Source organism: Trichechus manatus, unplaced genomic scaffold, assembly GCF_000243295.1.
Source record: "Trichechus manatus latirostris isolate Lorelei unplaced genomic scaffold, TriManLat1.0 scaffold00042, whole genome shotgun sequence".
NCBI lineage: Eukaryota > Metazoa > Chordata > Mammalia > Sirenia > Trichechidae > Trichechus > Trichechus manatus.
In genome coordinates this window covers 7,148,123-7,171,853 of record NW_004443978.1, presented here as the reverse complement: position 1 = coordinate 7,171,853, position 23,731 = coordinate 7,148,123, and the positions used below count along the sequence as shown (strand labels likewise).

Sequence of the window (23,731 nt, the reverse complement as noted above, 5' to 3'; positions counted from 1 at the left end):
AAAAAAAAAAAAAAAAAGAAAAAAGCTTGTTGACATCTTGGGCACATGTCTGTATATGACTTGATGACCTACGAGAGCCTGAAACATTCTAACCAGCCTTTTAAGACCCCAAGTCATCTTCTATATGACAGAGACTACCACACTGACTTGCCCTAAATTCCTTCCTCTCTGTGCATGACACCTGCCTCCTGTTTTACAGAAGCCATCGAGGCATCTGCCATGAAGTCCCTCAGATTTTCCTCTCTACCTCAAAATGTCTCTGTATCGGCATTCATCCTTTTACCTGTTCCTCCTTAAAACTGTCACCTTATCATTCACTCCTTTCCATACCCCCTTCTTTTCACTTGACCTTGTCTCAACTTGCTTCCTCCAACGAGTTACCCCATCACTTATCTCCCTCCTAACTCTCTCCTAGTCTGCAACAGCAAATGCATCCTTTAAAAACCTTCCCATGGACATGCTACTCCTTGAGACACAATCCTTTGTCTGCACCATCGAATTTTCTAAAAGTGTGTTCTCATGTGCAGCCTTCACTGTCTCAGCACCTGGTTACTCTGTTTCTCTCTGTCTGGCTCTTTATCTAGAGCTTTTCTTTCAGCACTCACTGATGACCTCCTTACTGCGCCACCATTTCTTTGTCCTGCCACTCCTCAACTTTTTGCAACATCAGATACTGCTGATCCTTCGTTCCCTGCACTCTTTCTTCCCCAGGCTTCTGTGACGGTACACTTTTCCAGGCAGTCCTCTAACTTCTCTTTCCTCTTTCCCTCTCCACCCTATAAATGAAAGACGTTCCCCCTAGTGCTGACTGTCACTTTTTCTTTCTATATACGTATACTTTCTCCTTGGCAATAGCATGACTTCGCTTCTCTTCTCCCAAGCCCAATACCTACACCTAGCTGTCCCATGGGCACCTCAAGTTCAGAGTGCCCAAAGATGCACTCTTCCTTTTACCTCCCAAACCTGGCTCCCCTCCAGGATTTCTACTGCTCTCATGAACCTCACAAATCAGACTCATCATCCTGGAAACATCTTTGACTTCTCCTTTTTATATCCCCTTCCTTATATCCCTGGTGGCACAGTGGTTAAGAGCTTGGCTGCTAACCAAAAGTCAATAGTTTGTATCTACCAGGTGCTCCTTGGAAACTCTGTGGAGCAGTTCTACTCTGTCCTATAGGGTCGCTATTAGTCAGAATCGACTCGACGGCAATGGGTTTGTTTTTTGGGTTTTCCTTATATCCAAGTCAAATGGATGGGGCACCGTGACTCAGAAACACAAGCATCCTCTTCCCGTAACCACCAACTCCGTGGATCAGGTGTCTCCTCATTGGTTGTTCTCACATGGCTGAGGGTACCAGCCTCCTAACTGGTCTTTCTGCCTCCGTTCACTCACTGCTTTACAATCCACTTTACAAGACAAATGCTTTCAAGGGTTTTAACCACCTAAAGAACAAAGCCCAAACTCCTTAGCCTTTAATTCAAGGCTCTTTGCAAGCCTAGCCCAATCTGATTTCCTGTGAATCTCTTTTATACACCTTACGTTGAAAGAAAAAGAAATGCTTTTCCCCACAAATTCCCTCAAATCATCCTCCCTGCCTTTGCTCATGTTCTCCGTCCTCCTGCACCTGAAATCTACATAAGGTCCTTCCCCAAGGCCACCTCTTCCCAAAGCCTCACTCATGGAGGGAAATCATCTCTCCATCTTCCCAACAACCACAGCACTCTATATGTATCCATCTTACAACACATTCAACTTTCTAACTTGTTTTATAGTTAATTATGCACGTGGCATATTCTCACACCAGTCTACAACCTCTTACCCCTACCCCATGAAGCATGCTTAGCCTCTGATACATCTCTGGATTTTAGCACAGTGCCTGGCACACTGTCGGCACTCAAATACTGGATGGCTGAATAAATGAAGGATTAAGTGGAAGAGAAATACAAGAGCCACCAGAGTCAGGGTCTACAAGACCAGGCCCTGCGAGGAACCAGCCCTAGGAGACTCTTTAGGAGCTAAAGCACATACAGTCTATGGCACAGCTGTAAGGCATTCTCGACTGTGGGAAACACATACTGCTGGCAATACAATGTTTCAACGTCTGTCTAACTTCAGCATTTTTTTTTTTTAAGGGAGCAATATGAAATAGAACAGTAGTTCTCAAACCTGAGAGTGCATCGGTATCATGTGGAAGGCTTGTTAAAACACAGATTGCTGAGTTATCCCGGCAGAATTTCTGTTCGTTAGGTTCCCAAGTGATAACCGTGCTGCTAGTCTAGGAAGCACTTTGAGAACCACTGGTTCAGAAGGCCCACTGACCTAACCATCAGGAAAGCTGGCTGCCATTCTGGCAATGCAATTAAATAAGCTGTATAACCTTGGGCAAGTAATATAACCTCTCTGAGACCCTTCCAACCTTAAAATTTTATGATTTTCAGTCGCTCAGAAGTCAGTTATTTGGAATTATGGCATTTCCACCTAATGTGGTGCTATATAACTGTTTCAAAATGAGGTGGAAATAGTTTATGTGCTAACATGGAAGGACTTCCAAAACAGATTACATGAAAATGCAAGAAGATGATGATGATGGCAGCTAACATTTACTGAGCATGTACTATGTGCCAAACTGTCCTGAAATCACTAGATACGTGTTAACTCTTAATGCTGACGTGAGGAAGCTGAGTCAGAGAGAGGTTAAATACATGCCCAAGGAGAAACAACTAAACCTAACACAAAGCACCTAAATATAAAGGAAATACAGTGTGATCCTGGGATTTTCAAAGGGTATTTTATGCATGGATAGATGGGTATCACCATAAACACAGATAAAACAACACATTAATAACACACATGGAAGGAGATACAGGAAACCTTTAACAGTGGCTGCCTCTGCTAAGCAGGATGGAGAGTCTAGGCAAAACAGACACTTTGGTTTTCACTTGAAATCCTTTAGTGGTGCCTGATTATTATTTTTTTTTTTTACAGTGTACACGTTTTACCTGTCTTTGTTTTTCCTTTTTAAATAAATTATTCCTTTGGAACTCGTGCCTTCTTTGGGTTTCTTCTTCCTCTATTTGCCCTCTGGGCATTTGTCGTTCACCTAACACCCGTAGGTAAGAGAAAGCCCAAGGGAAACAAGGATGGCAACCCGTCCACTGCGATCGATCGCACAGCTTTGCTAAAGGATTGCCAGGCAGGGAAGCACGAAAAATGGCTCCCCTGGATTTAAAAAAACTGATAATTTGTGGCTCATGACACATACCACTTCTAAAACTTGCTGAATGTTTTAATCAGGTCAAAAAAAAAAAAAAAACTTTATAGAAAAGCTTACCTTTTAATTTCAAACTATTTTCCAGTGTTATAAAATTTTCATAGAAGATGAAATAAATCTGAGAATAGTTGGTCTCAAAAAACTGCTTAAGATCACTTGCATCCACATTATCTGAAAGAGAAAGTTTCCATTTATGACAATGCACAGTTATCAGAATTCACAAACAACCTTTTCAAAATGAAGGGAAGTAACAGTTAGCTTTTATCCCCTTATAAAAAACAAAACAAAAAAAAACCCACTGCCGTCAAGTTGATACCGATTCATAGCGACCCTATGGGACAGAGTAGAACTGCAGAACTGCCCTATAGAGCTTCCAAGGAGCAGCTGGTGGATTCGAACAGCAACCTTTTGGTTAGCAGTCAAGCTCTAACCACTGTGCAACCAGGGCTCCTTAGCCCCTTATAAGACAAAACAAAACAGTATTTCCACCAGTTTATACCTCAACAAGGAGCCCTGGTGGCACTCCCCTACTAACCAAAAGGTTGGCAGTTCAAACTCACCCAGAGGCTCCTAGGGAGAAAGACCTGGTGATCTGCTCTTGTAAAGGTTACAGACTAGAAAACTCTATGGGCAGTTCTACTCTGTCCAATGGGGTCACTATGAGTCTAAATCAACTCAGTGGCCCCTAACAACAAGGATACTACAACACCTATGAGAGTTCTGAACTCTGAGGTAACTCAATTCATGAACATGCTCTGGGGCATTCCCCCAGCCCAGGACCTGGGCGGGAGACTGGGAGGCTGACTGTGGCAAGATTCCGATCCAAGGAGATGAGAGCCGATGCTGCACACCACATAAAGACCAGTTAGAAGGTGAGAGGGAGGTAAGAGTCTGGAGAGGAACCAGATGACTTCATGGCAGAAGGTGGGAAGTGGGAAATCATGAGGAGGCAGCTTTTGACACAGGCCCTGAAGACAGTTAGGTCTGTATATCTGAAACACAACTTTGCCGGCTGGAGGGCCTAGATGGACCAATCTCTCCTACCTCCTACCTCTCAACGGGAAGAAAGAGGCCAGCACAAGGCAACTACCAAAAGCTCTCACTGCATCCATGGCCTGTCCCTGCTCCTCTTTGGACACAGTGGCAGCCCGTCATGGATTCCTAGAGTTGCAATGAGCACTGTTTCTCCCTGTTGTAGCAGACAGTTTTGCTAAAACCAGGGACTGTGGGTAGACAGGCGAGTCACGCAGGGAATTTAGGCTAGCGACAAGTCCTGCTGGGGCTGAGCAGCAGGCACAACCACTTCCTCCAGGTACACCTCACAACCCTGGTCAGAGCAGTCATCCACTGTCAACATACCTTTCTTCATCTTCCCCAGCAGACAAGGCTGTGTGTGCATTTACAGGGTCCTGACCAAGGGTTTAGTGCTTTGAAAGAAAACACTAGTAACCTTAGGAAAATTTAAAGGTTTCCTTAAAACTCGACAAGGATTACTCAAGAAAAAAATGTTGCTATTCAATCTGTAACAGAGTGGTGTCAATTACTTTTGGAGTCCTAATACTATGAATACATGTGAATACCCATTACTATGTTCAAATTCTATGAAGTTAACAATAATCTTGGTATATCTAAAGAGTTGTTTACCTTTGGTAACTATACAAGGGCCATTCATGCAAAAATCTTCTCTGGTCTTTGAAATAATGCACGTAAAGGTGTTTAAAAAAATCCTATGAGCTGCCAATCTCACATTCTGTTTACTGCATCAGAGAAAACTGAGCACCACCAAAATCAAACTCAATAACATCGAGTCGATTCTGACTCATAGCGACCCTATAGGACAGAGTAGAACCGCACCATAGGTTTTTCAAGGCTGTAAATCTTTACAGAAGCAAACTGCCACATCTTTCTCCCTTGGAGCAGCTAGTGGGTTCAAACCACAGACCTTTTGGTTAGCAGACAAGTGCTTTAACCACTGCACCACCAGGGCTCCTAAACTGAGCACAGAGCATTGGAAATTCCTAGTAACTAATTCATTTACCTGTGTGAAAGCAAGTAATAATGAAACTAGTATTATCAACGCACATGAATATTATTACTCTTATTAGCCGCACAATCTTGCCAAGGAATCCTGGGGTGCCTTCTACAGAATTTACTAGCTCTGAGGAAGGGTTCTGTTCACTTCAATTCAAACTGCTAGCACATCTACCACTAGCACTGTTCCCTCTGCCTGAAGCACACCTCACCAAGCAGATTCCTACTCGCCCCTCAGTGATCAGGTGAAACACCCGACCCCACCCCAAGACTAGGTCAGTGCCTCGGCTGTATGTTCCCCACCACCCTCTTCTCCCCTATCACAGAGCATGTCACACTTGACTTAACCCTCCATTCAACAATCTGTCTTCTTCGGTCTATCTCATTCATCATTACATCCCATGCACCTACCACAATATTTACTTCAATGTAATTTGTTTGAATGAATTGAATAAAAGAAACAGCCTACAACATACAATGACATGATAATGACTAACCATTAGATTATATATCGACAGGGGCTATTAAGAGAGGAATTCCATCTCTGCCGATAACTCCCAATTTCTACCTGAATCCTTGCCGTCTCCCCTGAGCTCTCCACTCTTACAGCCTGTGGCCAACCGGACTATTCCAAATGGCTGTCTAAAAGGTCTTGCAAATTAAACATCTCAAAAAGGAAGTTACTGTTCTCTCCATCAAGTTCTGTTCTTCCCTCAGACTTTTCTACCGTAATAAATGGCACTACAATTCACCTCTGCTCAAGCCAAAATCCAGAGTCATTCTGGTTTCTTTTCACGCCTCCACTGCCCATTTCCAGTGCATTCCTCTGTCCTGTCAATTCTATCTCCAACATGGGTCCCAACCCTGAGCCACTTCTCATGCCTCAAAGCCCCTGCCTGGTCTACATCACTATCTATCCTCATCTGCTGCCTGGGCTGCCTGCCTCCACTCTTCCTCTCTGCAGTCCATTCTCCACAATGCAGCCAACCTGAAAGTTTAATCATGTAAATCAAATCAGATCATTCCCCGACTAAAAACCTTCCAACAGCCTCCAGCTATACTTAAAATTCAACTGCTTTGCCATGGCCTGTGTGATCGCTAAAGTTGTGACAACTTGGATGGGCCATGATTCTCAGTGGTTTGGCAGTTATGATGTAGTTTGGCAATTGTATAATGGTGTAATCACCTCCATGATGAGATATGATGTAACGTGATCACCTCCATGATGGGATCTGCTGTGAGCAGCCAATTAGATGAAAAGGAGTTTCCTTGGGGGGTGGCCTGCATCCAATTAAGTGGAATTTTTGGCAAGGCTCAGGGGCTTTTGCTCATACTGGATCCTGCAGCTGGCTCCTGTTCGTCTGACCTGCAGTTCTTGGGACTTGAGCTAGCAGCTTACCTGCCGTCTTGCCTGCTGATCCTGGGACGCATCGATCTTCGAAGCCTGTGAGCCAGAACCCTGCTGTCTGACTTGCCAATCTTGGGTTTGCCAGTCCCTTTGGCAAATCAGGAGAAGCCTCCAGCCTGACCCACATTCTAGCCTCTAAAACCGTTTGAGCCATCTCCTTAACATAAACCTCTCTCTATATATATTTATACGCTTTACTGGTTTTGCTTCTCTAGAGAACCCAGCCTAAGACAGCCTGCAAGGCCCTACCTGATTCCCCCATTCAACACCACCTTTATTTCACACCACTCTCTCCTTCATGCCCTACACTCTGCGGCTTCTTTCCATTTCCCAAACTTGCCACACCTGTTCCCCACTTGGGGCTCCTCGGGTATGATTTCCCCACCCCCAGATCTTCATATAGCTGGTTCTTTCTCACCCTTCAGATCCAAATCATACATTGGGTCTTCAAAGAAATCTAAAAGTGCCCCCATGTGTCACTCTTCACATTTCATCACATCACCATGCCTTTTTCCATTGTAAGCTCTGCAAAGGATGGACGACTGACGCCCACCAGTGAACTGACCTCAGACACAGAATGCCACAGCATGCAAACAACTGTCCTTGCAGCAAGGATGTATAGGCGCTGATACTGCAAGATGGCACAGAAAGGTTAGTGGGGGATCAACAACTCCACCATCTTCCCCAGGGCCTCCCCTGGTCCCTCAGAAACAATCAAATATCAGCAACCTGAACAAAGAGCGTCCTCGTCTAGTCTGTTGTAAAACCAAAAGTCCAGGTAACACTACCTTCTTCCTTAGCCATCCCACAGCATCTTTCTTGTGAATGAGGCATGGATGATGCTAAGCTTAAAGTACTCAAGTAATAAGACAATTAGACACATTCAAGGTAACCTGACATACAATGAAACTAAGAGCATAAGATCTGTAACATACTCAGTGTATTCACGTGTGTAGAGAACTCCTGTGGTCTGGGAGTCCTCTTCACATGATTTCCCCCTTCAGCACTGAAGAACAGTGGAAATCGTCTCATTTATTCATTTACTTCTTCAGTAGTTGGCACCCCCCCTAGTATGCAAGCTTTACAAGGGTAGAAATCTCATCTGTTTTTTTTACTGCTGCATCCCCAGCCCCAGTCTAGTACACAAAAGGCGTTCAACACGTATTTGTTACATGAATAAACAAGAAATAAATATCAAATATTTTATGTCTCTAACTCAAAATCCAAGATGATTCTTGGTTTGTCTTATTTAAAAAAAAAAAAAAAAGACTCATCAGATGAAATTTATAAAGTAAACATAGATGGTGGGGAAGGCAATCACAAGACACTGAAATTTAGCATTCTGCAAAAAGGAACACAGGAAAGCATGATTTTTAGCAAGGCTAACTTGAAGACCCAGAAATACAGTGGGAAGGTTTTGCTCAGGAAAACAGACTGACCATAAACTTTCTTTAGACAGACATTCTTCCCCCATTCAAACACTTATTGAACCCCTACCCATACCAACAAGCACTGTGCTAAGAAATTCAAAGAGAATAAGACACAGGATCCTCAAGGGTACACAGGTAAATAAGAAACAGAAAGGGCACCATGACCAAAGCTTACACAGGGCATCAAAGAAGGAGTAGGCAACACCATGGGGAGGTTGGGAATATTAATAATGTCATATATTTATGTTGTGCTTTACGCTTTAAAAGACACTTTCATGAATTTGTTTTATTTGACCTTCACCACAATCCTGTTAAGTAGATGTGATCAAGATAAAGAAACCTCAGGTTCAACGGCGTACGTGACCCGCCCAAGGTGACACAGCCCACTGGGGATGTTGTCAGAACTCCTGTCCAGGTCTCCCAACTCCAAACCTGAACTGTGCAAAGGCCTCAGAGACCAATGGGAACAAAGTAAAAATAGAAATCAGGTCAGGAGTATAAAAAAATAAATCATTACCTCGAGGCAACAGCAGGAGAGCCAGAAGGAAAAGAAGACAAGGTAAGAACTAAGGGGAAAGTGTGGGACACTGAAGGTGGGAACTTCTGTTTTCTCTAAGAAGGAACTCAGGGTAATCTCCCCACAGCCTCATAAGAAGTGAGAGGGAGGACAAGTCCCGGATTACAGAGCTGAGACTGGAAACTGCCTTCGAGGTTATGATTTTTAGTGTTTGACTCAAATGCTATCACACTGCCTCCCTACAATCACAAAACACTGAGAAGTCATTCAATTAACCATAGAGAAGCAACTGGCAGAGAGCCTTGCAGAGCTAGGGGTCATTCCTGAGTTTTTAGAAATCTCCTTTAATTTCTCCTCCTTCACCAGCAACCAACAACCAGTAAATTGTTTCTATTATTTTTCCATTATATCTCCAAGATAATCTATATTCCACACCAAAACCCACCATCTCTCACCCTTCTGTCCAGACAATTAAGTCTCCATATCTGGCTGAAAGGCAACAGCAAAGGTTGAGAGCAAAACATTCAAGTCCAGAAGCTACAGGTTCTTGGACAAGTTCTTTAAACTCTTCTGTGCAATTTTCTCGTCTGAAAAATGAGGCTAACAATGGTTTCTATATCACATGGCTGCTGGGATGATAAAATTAGTATATGTAAAATGTTTATAAAAGTGTCTGTTAATATTATATGTTAGTTGTTTTATAATTACTTAGCTGTTGGCAAAGGCCATTGTACCAGATGGGAATAGCCCAGCTTCACCCACCTGTGGATCCATAAAATTCAGTGACACAAAACTCATATACTTAATGAGACTGTCCCTTATTAAACAGCACTTAGTCCCAATACGGCAATAAGCACTACTAGTAAACATACCTCACAAAACCAGTAAGATTATCCCTACATTCCCTACCACATATAATCCTTTTCAATAGCAATTCTACTCCTTTTTAATTGGAAGGATCACAACAGAGCCTCAGGATACCTGCTTCCAGCAGACCCCTAGAAAGCACCAAAGGAAGGGGGAAAGATTCCTTATCCCATTCAGGAGTCACAGTAGGATGCAGCTCCTCCCAGGCAGGGAATGACCTCCCTCCCCACCCCAGAAGGAAGAGCCATCCCAGCCCAGCACACACACCTGTATGTATGGGGAGACGGACATTGTTTCCTATTTTGCTCAAATTCCCTGGATAACGGCACCGAGAGCTAAAAAATCGTAGGCTAGCAATAGGGAGAAGGGTAAGTGAAGAATTCAAACCGAACCCGACAACTTAATAAAATGGTCATTTAGAAATGCTCCGTGAGAACAAAGAAAATAATGAGGTGCAAATAAACTACTGAGACACAAGGCAGAAACCCTTGAGAAGGAAGAATGGCATCAATAATGCACCATTACTTTCAGCTCATAGGATTCTGATTGATTTCACTTTTTAACAACTTCCAAGGTCCATACGGAAATCCTGGTGGCATAGTAGTTAAGACCAAAAGGTCAGCCGTTCGAATCCACCAGGTGCTCCTTGGAAATCATATGGGGCAGTTCTACTCTGTCCTATAGGGTCACTATGAGTCGGAATCGACTTGTCAGCAATGGGTTTGGTTTTTGGTTTTAAGGTCCCTGCCCTCTTTCCCTCTTGTGTTTGTTTGTAAAAAAGCCACAAAGTATTTCTTCCCTCCACCAACACTGACTGGAGGCTAACCTCCTGACTTGTTTGGCCAACAGGCTGTCTGAAACAGGACAGGGCAGTGATTGGAAATCCCTGGTAGCTGCTGATCCAAGGGAAATGAGGAAAAAGATGGAGCACACCTAGACCCAGCCTGCAGTCTGGAGCCGCCCCACCAGCCCATGCACCCATGAGGGAGAAATACAGATGCTTGTTGTTAAGGCTTATGCAAGCCACTGGGTTTGGGGATGGTTTGTCACACAACAGCATTGTAGAGATTTTGGTAGGGAAGAAGAAACTCATTGCAAAGCAGCTTCACTAGTGTACGAGCTGGCAAGCTTATGAAGAAACCAAAAAAACAAAAAACCAAAGCCATTGCCATCAAGTCGATTCCAATTCATGGCAACTCTACAGGACAGAGTAGAACCGTCCCACAGAGTTTCCAAGGAGCGGCTGGTGGATTCGAACTGCCGACGTTTTGGTTAGCAGCTGAGCTCTTAACCACTGTGTCAAGCTTATGAAGAGGTTCCGCCAAAATATAACACACTGTCACCTCCATTAAAGGAAGAAAAGCAAAAAAAGGAATCCAAATCACAAAGGCTGCCCGTTGATACAAACTTTCTGTCAACAGTGACCTGTGCTAACCAGAGTCACTTGAACCCAGTATGCTTTAGTACCTCCTGTGTGTGCAGTATTGAGCTAACCACAGGTACGGGACCAGGGGCTCACCTAGGTGAGGAGGCAGAACCTACCCAACGAAGATTGAAGCAGTTTAGTTTCAAGTCTCAGTGGGTAATGAGACCCTAAGACAGTCTGTATGTAGGTGCTGACTGTGCTTCCTCATCACTGCTGTTACTAAAGAAAAATTCAAATCTGAAAAAGGCCTCTGTATGTAGACCTAAAAAAATATCCCATACTGATACACAAATATAAAATCTTCCTGCGGACGGACAAAATTTATCCATGCCAGATGAAAGGCTCCAGCCCCAAGTGCTCTCACACTCTGAAGCCTGAAGTCAGATCAAAGATGTAGTGGTTTTAGAAGCCCCAGGAAAGAGGATAGAATGGGAGGTGAGCTTTGAGGAAGGTACACCGAGTCCCTGTAGCCTCCCTTAGCTAAATCCTACACACCCCCCAATTCAGCTCGCACAGAAGGATGCCTTCCCTGACCACCACCTAGCCTCAGGTGCCCCTCCTGCCCCGACAGAGTGTAGGCAGAGGGTGGAGTCTTCATGTACCCAGGGCACAGCACTGAAGAAATGCCCAGTAAACACTGGCATCGATCAGTCAAATCTGGATATGTGGAGAGGCTTGCTAAGAATGAGAAGAAACCATTCCTGAAGGTGACAGCAAATAATAAAATGATTATTTTTTTAAAAATCAGGGCAAAACGTCTTATAGTAATGAACAAAAATGATTCCTCCAGATCAGGAGGAAGGAGTCAGGGCTGCTACAGATGAGGAATTAATAAAACAGGGTAATAATAAAGAATCACTCTATAATTATTAATTTCTACTAAAGAGCAATGTTTTTCAGAATAATTATGGCACAAATGTATGGTCCCTGGTTGCCCACGCCTCAAACTACCAATGGTATGCATTTTCTTAAATTAATATTTATAGTTTATTTATTACATAAAAGTCTCTACATTATATAAGAAAAAAATCTAAAATCAGAAACATGCTATTTAGCAGCATAACTTAAATTTATCAATATACATTTTAAGCGAATTTATATTAATTTTGTTATATTATCCTTTACTTTTTAACAAGCTATTATCTACAAAACAGCAATAAATTAGCAGCATATCCTATTTTTTGACACACACAGGTATTTTTATGCCTGCTACAAGTCCAAAATTTAAGGCATAACCATTACATGAGTAAATATTACCAAAGTTGAACATTTTTAAAAATATGTCCTCTGACCCACAATTCCTTTCTGTCTCTCAATTAAAATGAGCACAACTGGCAGTGATCACAAAGAGACCCAGATTATAACAGCTATAAGCAATTTCTAAAATAAGAAAAAATGAACATAAATGTCTCTCTTATTGGGGAGCTCACCCCTCCCACAGATTCAGCCACCAGCTCTGGGCAGAGGTCTCCCAAATCTGAACCTTTAGTCTCTGGCTTCTGAGTTCCCTCCCAGAAGCCCAATGGCTGCAGCAATTGGAAGTATTTGACGTGGAATTACTCCTGAAGTTAGCAACAACAAAAATAATCCTGGCCCCTCCCTTACTCCACCCCACCCTAGCAGAGTGATGGGAGGTCCTCCTCTTGGCTCCTGCAAGATACCCATGCCCTCTTTCTCACCTCCCAAGCTGCCGAAGAGACCAGTCTCAACGAGGAGACTAAAAACAGAAGTGACCATGGACTGCCTCCCAGGTGCACATCAGGAGATGTCCCATCAAGGCCTTGCACTCCTGTTTCCATCCATCTCCCTAGAAACCCAAGCCTCCCACATGAACTTCATCTCCAACTGTCATCCTCAGACAGTTCTGGGCCTCACTTAATCAGACCCCAGCTCCCATCCCTCTCACCCATCATATCCTCTAAAGCTCACCCCATGCTCTCTACTTCACCACATCTCTAAAGGTTCCCTCCCCCTTCCCTGTAGCCTGTCAGATAAGGCTTCTATTTTCCTCCTATACCCACACACCACTTGGTCTATAAATGAGGTAGGTGTCTTCCCTGCTCTGCGCTGCAATTTCCAGACCATCCTCCTTCCTTCCTCTCACACACACTCTGAGCAATGAATTACTTAATATGGCCCTTCTACCCGTGGTCTTTGTGACTCACACACGATGACTGAGTGGGACTATGCAAATAAGATATATGGAACCTGTGATGGCTGGGTTTGTGTGTCAACCTGGCTATGCCTTGATTCCCAGTATTGTACGTTTGTCCTCCATTTTACGTGTTATACACTCTAACCTCTACATGATAGTGGGGCAAAATTGGTGTGGGGTGCATCCTTGAGTCACAGCCTTGCGGGAGGGTGTGACTCAAGTCCCACCCTTATTCAAGTTACGACCTTCCCTGGGGTGTGGCCTGCATCCAGGGTATATATGTGTGTATCCTGGCAGGGCTTGCTCTCTCCGTATCTGGATCCTGCATCTGCTTCGTGATTGTCTAGCCTCTGGTTCTTGGGACTTGAGCCAGTGGCCTGCAGTCTGACTTGCCGATTCTGGGATTCCCTGGCCTCCACAGCCCCGTGGGCCAGTAGCCTATTGTCTGACCTAATTTGCCAGCTTCCACAGCCTTGTGAGACAGCAGCCTGTGGTATGACCTGCTGGTTTGGGTTCATCAGCCCCTGCAGCTATGTGGGTCAGAAGACGCCTATGCCTGACCCACAGATCTGGGACTTGCCAGCCTCCAGAACCACATGAACCATTTCCTTGAGACAGTTTGTGAGTTCTATGAGATGTCACAGTGAATTACAGAACCCAAAGACGGGAGGGAGAACACTGAGGGAAAGTGAGTAGTTGATGTTAGAGATGATGGAGTGGTACAGCAGTTTGGAAAAGTTGGACATTTGGGACATCTTTAACCTCCACTTCATAGGAAACAGCTTTGTACTGATCCTTATAAAATAAATTATCCATTTACGCACAAAAAACACTTCTTTGGTGCTCGTACCAATAATCTATACCACAAACTACCTCCACCAACCAGCCCAGTTGCATGCACTATTTCAGCCTCCCAGGACACTCCCTGAAAATTCCAGGGACTGGCTCACTGTCTTTCCCTCCACTGCTAGCACTGTCCTTCTTTGTGATTTCAACATTCACATGGATGATCCCTGACTTCCTCATCTCTAATGATTGTGACCTCCACCCCACCTCTGCCACACACTCTCATGGTCATATCCTGTTGGTGGTGGTGGTGATGGTAACCTCGAGTGACCCCATGCACAAGGGGATCAGACCATTGTGATTCATAGGATTTTCAGAAGTAGATCGCCAGGCCTTTCTTCATAGACTGTCTTAGTCTGGAAGCTCCACTGAAACCTGTTCAGCATCACAGCAACTCACAAGCCTCCACCGACAGAACGAATGATCCTAGACATGGCCATTATTTATAAGCTCCCCTCATCCAAAGTCCCAATTTCAAGCATCCCACTCTCCTGACATTCATCATTTCTTTCTTTCCTGCTCACTCCTCTGGAATCCTAATTCCAACAACTCCTCAACCCTACTGAGTTCTTCAATCCAATGATCTCAACATCTTTTCACTATCTATGATGTCCCCTCAAGTCCTCACTTCCTTTCTTTCCTAACTTAGTTTCCACGGTTCATCTTTTTAATCAGTCCTTTAATTGTCCCTCAGCACTATAGCCCCTTTCTCCTTCCATCATATTCACTCAGTAAAATCTGAGTCCCAGTTTCAACCTTGATTTAATCAAAAGTATTTATTTCAGCACAGGTGAATATGTGCAGGGCTTCAGCACAGGTGAATATGTGCAGGGCTTCGAACCAGAACAAACTGGTTCAGTCACAGCCAACGAAGAGAAATTGGAACGGATCTGAATTTTTACAATTTGGGTGCTCCGGAATGGTAACCACAATGGGAAAAATTATGAGTTGAAGCCCTAGAGTGGGAAACTTGGAAGAGGCACAGTAAGCCCCTTCAGAAGCCTGATGTGTGAGACTGAATTATTGGCAGGACTGTGGAGAGTGACACGTTCAAATGGTGCGGTTGGCCACCATCTTTGAGCAGGGCACCACGGTCTCTGACTCTGCTCAAAATCCAATGGCACCAAAGATTTGGTTGCTATGCAACAAGTATGCTGCCCTTGTTTTCTAAGAGGAAGATAAGGTTTCTAGCAGGGCTTTGACCTGTAATTTTTTCCATTCCAGTTACTGTTCCAGTTCACCCAATTTTTAATAACTTGGATCAGTTCCGGTTTTGCTTCCTTGGCCATGACCGAACTGGGAAGAACCAGTTCAAAGCCCTGGTCATGTGCTAGATACAAAATATTTTTTTAATTTTTATATTAACTATTTGATACATGTGAAAGAATAGGTTTTATATATATGTAACCTACAATGTAAAATAATAAAACACCCACCCAACTAAAGCATCCACTCCAATCAGACTTTGCCCCCACTACTCTAGGGAGCTCCACACTGCTTACTCCAATGATCAATTTTCAGTCCTCTTCAGGACCAACAGCTAATACACACGTACGCCTGTGCCCATGTGCCACTACCCTGGCACAAGAAAGGAAAAGAAGACTAGAACACTAACATACTTCCGGAAGTGTGCTGGTACCGAAATCACATATTCCTATTTGCAGGAAATTAAATGAAACTCATCTTCTCGCTTTGCTGATAGTTTTGTTTCTGAAATACCTTACAGACATATTGTACATACCAATTATACTGTTTTAAATATTTCTAATCTTTTTCCCTAAAAACACACATATATTTAAAAATGTGTCATAATTAAACATTTATTTCCATAGGCGCGCTGCATGGCATTTTAAACTAAAAAGTGAGAGCAGCCTGGCACAGACTCTGCTAGTTTCCCTCTGACCCCATCCCTAACCTAATCATTACCTCCCCAACATGCCCCTACTCTTCCTTTGTAACAAAGGCCTCATTTTGCTTAGAGATCATCCTCCTCCACAAAGCAATGCCCTTCAGGGAAGCTGGCCAGTCCTCAGCCCCGGCGGTTGGGAACTGATGCTGCCAAGCCAATTATGGGTTCCATTTTCCTTGTCAAAGATTTGTTTAGGCTCAACATGTGACCCAGTGCTGGTCGATAACAAACGGGAGGGAGTCTGATAGAGATTTCTGAGAAAAGATTCACTCTTCTGAAAGGGATACCTAGAAGAAGTGCCCCTTTTTTTCCTGTCTCTGGATATTATGCTATCTGAGTACGATGCTTACAATGGCTGTGGGCACTTTGCCACCCTGAGGTGAGCTGACCTGAAAACAAACCTACCACACTGAGGATGGCAGAGCAGAGAGGTGGAAAGAACCTGGACTGTTAATGATCTGGGGCCACCCTGTCTCAGGACCGTTTTAATAGGAGAAAAAAAATCCTTAAAATTTAGGTTTATATTTGAGTTTTATGTTACCTGCAACCAAATACATCCTTGTAGATACACAGCTGAAATAAAAACTGACAGTAGAACAGGAAACAATTTAAAAGTTCATAAAAATTATATTTATCCCACTTCATTTCCTAAGATTTATTTTCATTTCTTTATACCCTATAACATTAACCAGCTATAGAAAATAAAATTCTTAAAAATTAGAAAGATGTTAACATTTCTGTTATACTGGGTTCATAGTCCACTTGTAAAAGTAGTTCTGTATAAAGATTTACTCCAAATATTAATATTAAAGTTTTAAAAAGTAGGGCTTTTTTTCCCACAGTTATACATTTTGTATTCTTTTATTGTGGTAAAAATATATATAACAAAATATTTTCCAATCCAACATTTTTTTGCATGTACAATTCAGTAACATTGGTTATGTTTAGCTCCCAAATTATCCCACCACAAATAATAGAAATTCAGTGCGCCCTAAGCAAGATGGCCTCGCTCTTCCTCCCTCCCAACCCTGGTAACCACTGCTAAACTTTTATTTTTATATATTTGCCTATTTTATATAAGTGGGATAAAAAATGTAGTATATATATACAATGGAATATTTACTCAGCCATAAAGAGAAATGAAGTCCTGATACATATAACACGGATGAATCTTGAAAACATTATGCTGACTAAAATAAGTCAGTCATAAAAGGGTTATTTTTACTTAAAACATTTTGACACATTTCTCAAATGCAGAGTTCTAAAAGTTTGTTTTTAAGAGCTATCAAGTACCAACATAATAAAATACATTGTATATACCAATCAAATATGATGATCAAATGTGTTTTATATTTTAATATATTTATTCCTTCTATAGGAATCAAGTTTTATCAGACTTTTTTAAGGCAATGCATAATTGCTTCTGAACTGGGGCTAGCCTATGTTACAGTAAAAACCACTCCTTAGGGAAAGCGTTGAAGATAGAAATAAGACAGGAAAGTGCTCCTGCAGTACTAATTCATTTCTGACAGCAGGAGCTAAATGGTAACCTCTAGTCCTTTGTTCCCAACAACTAAAGAAGGCGTGACGGGGATGGGGAGAGTCTTGTCTTACTTATGTCAAATAATTAATATGAATAATTATATAACAGCTTACAAAAGAGCTTTGTATACATTATCTCAATTAAACTTCCAACGAATCTAGGATACTGTCCTTATGGCTAGTGAGAGGAAAGGCTAAGAAAGGTTAGGTCACTGCCAGGACTCGAATTTCGGCAGTCAGGCTCCTCATACTGTTCACCTAATTAAGTCTAATAGTAACAGAAAATGATGGAGGAAAGCACACCTGGAAATTTTTTTTTTTTTTAAAGAACATAGGAGAGAAACGGCACAAGTCTCAGAACCGGATGGCTACTGCAGTCAAAGGAGGACACGGAAGTTGGTTTATTTAAACAGGACACCAGAGTCAGCTTGCAAGTGGAATGACCTTCCTCCTAGACAGGCTGAAAGGGCAGCATTCCTGCAAAATTAACTCAGCAATGACCAAAATGGTCTTCCCCAAGGGGCTGCCATAACCTCCAGAAAATCATCCGACTCTCCACTGCCTGACCAGCAGCAGCCTCAGATACTGTTACATCTGCTGTGTCACCTACAGAATGGGAGAAAATATTTGGGGACCACCAATCTGATAAGGTTTAATATCCAGCATATATAAAGAACTCCTACAACTTACAACTTCACAACAAAATGACAAACAATCCAATTAAAAAATGGGCAAAGAACTTAAATAGACATTTCTCCAGAGAACACGTACAAATGGCCAACAAGCACATGAAAAGATGGTCAATGTCATTAGTCATTAGGGAAACACAAAACCACAATGAAATACCTCTTCACACCCACAAAACCCATTGCTGTCGAGCTGATTCCAACTCATACTGACCCTACAGGACAGAGGAGAACTGCCCCATCTAATTCCCAAGGAGTGCCTGGTGGATTTGAACTGTAGACTCTTTGATTAGCAGCTATAGCACTTAACCACTACGCCATCAGGGTTTCCTCACACCCATAAGGGTGGTTATTATCAGAAAAATGGAAAATAAGTATTGACGAGGATGTGGAGATATTGGGATGCTTGTCCATTACTGGTGGGAATGTAAAATGGTGCAGCCGCTGTGAAAAAGAGTGTGGCATTTCCTCAAAAAGTTAAACATACAACTACCATATGATTTGGCAACTCCACTCCTAGGTATACACCCAAAAGACTCGAAAGAAGGGACTCAAACAGATACTTGTACACCAATGTTCATTGCAGCATTATTCACAACAGCCAAAAGATGGAAACAACCCAAGTGTTCATCAACGGATGGGTAAACAAAATGAGATATATTCATACAATGGAATATTATTCAGACATAAAGAGAAATGAAGTTCTGATACATGCTGTGACGTGGATGAACTTTGAAAATATTATGCTGACTGATATAAGTCAGACACAAAAGAACAAATACTGTATGATCCCACTTATATGAAATATCTAGAATGGGCAAATGCATAGAGACAAAAGTTTATTACTGGTTACCAGGAGCTGGGGTAAAGAGGAATGGAGAGTTACTGCTTAAGAGGTACTGAGTTTCTGTTCGGAGTGACATGAAACTTTTGGAAATGGATAGTGGTCATGGTTGCACAACACTGTGAAAGTTATCAAAGTCACTGAATTATACACTTAGGAATGGTTAAAATGGCAGGGTTTGTTTTGTTGTTGTTATATATATTTTACCACAATTTAAAAAAAAAAAAATCAGTGGATATAGTCTAACCTAGGCAGACTCAAATCCCAATTACTAAAAGGGTAGTCCCCTACTTCTCTCAAATTAGATAAATAACTCTCAAATATTACTCCCATAGTTTCAAGTAGAATTTATAAAATGTCATTAAAGGTTTTCTCAATGAGCCAGGATCATTGGCACAAAAGTCCATGAACTCCACTTGGTGTATATATGGGCAAGGGCAGAGATATATACACAGTGATGTTTAGGGTGAGAATGTGCCAGAATGCCTTTCCAGAACTACTTTCACAGAAAAATGCAAGCCAGAATGAAATTGCGTCTATTGGAACAGGGCATGTAATCCAGGAAGGCCAATCAGAGTACCCCATCTTCCTTACCCAGTGATTGGTACAGAATGGGCACATGACAGAGGTAGGGCCAATCAGAGTGCTTCTCAGGCACTGGCATGGGCCCTGGGGGAGAAGACATGCTTTTTTCAAGGGTCACTAGTCACCAAGATATGTCAGCCTGGCACTGCTAGGGACCATCTCTTGGGCACCTGGCAGAGTCAGCCTGAGAACTAAGCAGAGACACAGAAAACAAGCAAACAAATATGCAAAAAACAAATCCAAGAGTAGAGAGGAGCGTGGGGGAGGTGGAAAAAGAGAGAATGGATGTGAGAGTGGGTGAGTGCCTCAGATATCACTTAAATCTCTGTAGACTGCCATACCTAAAGCCAAATGTTCCCTGAGGCTTTTTATCATTAAATATTAGTTTATCATTAAATATTAGTTTATCATTAAATCCACTTTTTTGCTTAAGTTATGGTGAATTAGGTTTCTACCACTTGCAACCCAAAGTCCTAACTAGTATAAATGTATAAATGTACTCAACATATACTACCACTCTGGTGGAGCAGAATTAATAAAGCAAGAAAAACTCAGTCTGCTTAAATACACACACATACACACACACACACACAAACACACACACACACACACACACACACACACAGGTGGTTGTCAGGGGCTGGGGGGAAGGAGAATAGGGAGTGACTGTTAACGGGTACTGAGTTTTCTTTTGGAGTGGTGAAATGTTGGGAATGAGCTAGAGGTGGTGGTTGCATAACATTGTGAATGTAGTAAATGCCACTGAATTGTTCACTTTAAAATGGTCAATTTTATGTTAGGTGAATTTCATTTCAATAAAAATATTTTTTTAAATGCAAACTATGTTGTAATTCATTTCTTAAGAGAATAGTCTTTACGTATATCTCTTATAGTTTCCTAGAAAAGGAAATTGGCTCAAATGATATGTACATTTTTAAGAACATTGCTTTCCAGAAAGAGTATACCAATTTACAATCCTATCAGAAGTGTGTTAAGGCACTTACACAGTGTATTATCATTAGGGAAAAAAACAACAACGACCCCAACAAAAGCAACTTTGCTAATATAATGGTGAATACAGTTTAATCTTTCAATTTATATATCTTAGATTATCAGGCAGCCTGGGTGGCACAAACAGTTAAGCACTTGACTAATAGCCAAAAAGTTGGCAATCTGATCCCACACAGAGGTATCTCAGAAGACAGGCCTGGCTATATGCTTCTGAAAGGTCACACCTTGAAAACCCTATGGAGCAGTTCTACTCTGCACACAGGGTCACCATGAGTTGGAACAGACTCGATGGCACTAACAACAATAACAACAACATCTTAGATTATTAGTGAGTGACATTTATGGGTCTTTTCATTTATGAGTCTTGGCATCTCTTCATTCATGATTTATATGTACATATATTCTGAAAATTTATTTATCATAACTTTTCTCATTGATACATAGAAGCTCTTTATATATTAAGGATATAATTATTTTCTCTCCTGTAAGTTTCAAATATTTTTCCAGTTCATTAGTTACTTTTGGCTTCAGAAAAAGAAGTAACATGCTTAGGATGTCACCTGGAAGAATTTAGTTAGCAGGATAGGCAACACTTTCTGGAGAAAGGGATGGTGTGTTGGTTTCACCTCTCTGAGAAGTAGACACCAAGACAGGATTAGACATGTAAGAGATTACTGGGGGAAATGCCTGTGAAAGGTAAACTAGAAGGAGTTGGAGAAGGCAGGAAGAGGCTTCAGACCACAATGAAGGTCTGACACCAGCAAAGGAGATGGGGAAGGAAGGAAGGAAGGTTGGGCAGGAAGAATCTCAGACTGCAGTGCAGCTCTAAGAAAGTTTCAGCCAGACCAATGAGGAGTCTTCAAGCCAAAGTCACCCTTCAGAGACGCCTGGGTCTCACAGGAATGGGCCCGCATTAGTACTCTTGCAGCACTCAGTAATCAGCCTGGAGTAGCCCAAGTGAAGGAGCCTTGATGGCACAACGGTTAAGGACTCAGCTGCTTACCAAAAGGTTGGCTAGCTAACCAAAAGGTTGGCTAGCTAACCAAAAGGTTAGTCGGACACACAGAGCCGCTCAACAGGAGGAAAAAACCTGGCAATCTGCTCCCGTAAGGATTACAGACTAGGAAACCCCATGGGGTAGTTCTACTCTGTCCTATAGGGTCAGTGTAAGTTGGAACTGACTCGACAGTACACAAGAACAACAATAGCCCAAGGAAAGCTTGGCTTTGGCTGGAAAATGGTGGTGGATCCAGACAGGCAGCAGCTGGAACTGTCAGTCAGTTCTACTCCCGCACTAGGAGATCTGAGAGACGTAATCTCATGGTTCCACAGTTGAACACAAGCAATGTCACTCATACCTTATGGGTCCTTAAAAGTATGGTTGAGGTTCAATAAATGTGCACCGCCACACTAAAATCAAACACAGGACAATATCAATGGGCTCTTTATCTTTTTCAAAAGAGATTTTTTTTTTAACCAAAGCATAACTGTTATAGCTAAATCAAAGTACATTATTTACTGTCAAAGACCACGACTACTTTTCAAGTAGTGTTCAGTATCTTCCAGATGTAGTTTCATTTTCAAAAATATGAAATACATAAAAAGGGTTATGAAACATCTCTTTTCTAAAAATCAAAGTTAAAACCCTAAACTGAAGATTCAGAACTCAGAAACAAAGCTATACTAAGAATCTGTAAGGTATATCCTTTAAAAGGCGTTAATTCCTACAAATTCCTCTCTTAACATCATCAAAGGGTTTTGCTAACAGATTCTGGAAAAAAACTATTTGAACTGACAGATTCAGGAAGCTGTAGCTATGTAAAAATAATTTGTACTGCAAACCACCTAAATTACATTAGCAAATAGATATTTAATAAATACCTTTTATGATTAATATGAACTGATAGCTTAAGGTAGCAATTTGATCCAGTGAGAATATGACAAAACATCTTGCAAAGGCTAAAGGGTGACATCAATCACTGAGTGGAAGGGCAGGCAACATTTGCACTACTTAAATGATGCTCATTATACACATACACACACACACTCACGTACATATAGGTATATGTGTATATATATTTTTGTATATATGTATATACAGAAGCCTGGTGGTGCAGTGGTTAAACACTCGGCTGCTAACCAAAAGGTAGGCACTTTGAATCCACCAGCTGCTCCATGGGAGAAAGATGCAGCAGTCTGCTTCTGTAAAGATTTCAGCTTTGGAAACCCTATGGGGCAGTTCTACTCCATCCTACAGAGTCTCTGTGAGTCGGAATCAACTCAACAACAATGGGCTTGGTTTGGGTTTTGTATATGTATATGTGTGTGTGTGCGTGTGTGTGTGTGTGCGTGTGTGCGTGTGTGTTTATATGTAAATACATATATTTGGAGCCCTGGCGGCACAGTGGTTGGGAGCTCAGGTGCTAACCTAACCAAAAAGTCGGCAGTTCAAATCCAACAGCTGCTCGTTGGAAACCCTATGGGGCAGTTCTACTCTGTCCTATAGGGTTGGTATGAATCAGAATTGACTCAATGGCAATGGATTTGGTTTTCTGGTTTTATGTATATTTACATTTATTTATAGAAATATGTATATTTATATATATATATATACAGACACACACATATCCCCTTCTAACGGAGTATTTAACACAATAAGTTAACTACATTTGTAAGATCACTCCCAAAAAGAACAACAAAAAGCCTTAAGATTACAATATTTCATGTACTTTAAGAGGGTACATAGCACAGAAGAGGAAGCAAGGCTGATCAAGTTTCTATCACTACATCAGCAAGAAAACTGGCTTAACAGATGACCTCACCTCTTACCTTCCGAGAAAACAGAAGCTGTCACGAGGGCTCCGTCCACACCCCTGCCCTCCAGCACCCCTTTCTTGCTTCCTTCAGAAGAAGCCTGCTCTCCCACTCTCACTCTTAATCCCACTGTAGACCATACCTTTCTCCAGTATTATCCCCTCTCTCTACACTGTGCCTTCAATTTTACTCTTTTTATTAGTCCTTCTCCTAAATATAAATAAGTCCAAGTTTCTCCAGTTCTCAAAAAATATTAAAATCATATCTCCTCATACATCATACACATACACCCATCCTTGACTTGGATTCTCCCTCTCTCTTCCTGGCATATTAATCAGTACTCCCAGTTGCAAGACCCAAAAATTCAACTCAGCCTAGCTAAAGCAAA

The 23,731-nt window shown here is 42.1% G+C and overlaps 1 protein-coding gene across 4 annotated transcripts in view; it reads right to left on the bottom strand.

Annotated features, from left to right (window-relative positions):
* RALGAPA2 (Ral GTPase activating protein catalytic subunit alpha 2) overlaps positions 1-23,731 on the bottom strand; it is a 388,120-nt gene that overhangs the window by 355,364 nt on the left and 9,025 nt on the right. For all 4 annotated transcript variants that reach the window (XM_023731401.1, XM_023731398.1, XM_023731400.1 and 1 more), the window contains exon 2: positions 3,333-3,443. In XM_023731401.1, the coding sequence (XP_023587169.1) occupies positions 3,333-3,443 (111 nt within the window). The remainder of the gene's footprint in view (positions 1-3,332; positions 3,444-23,731) is intronic.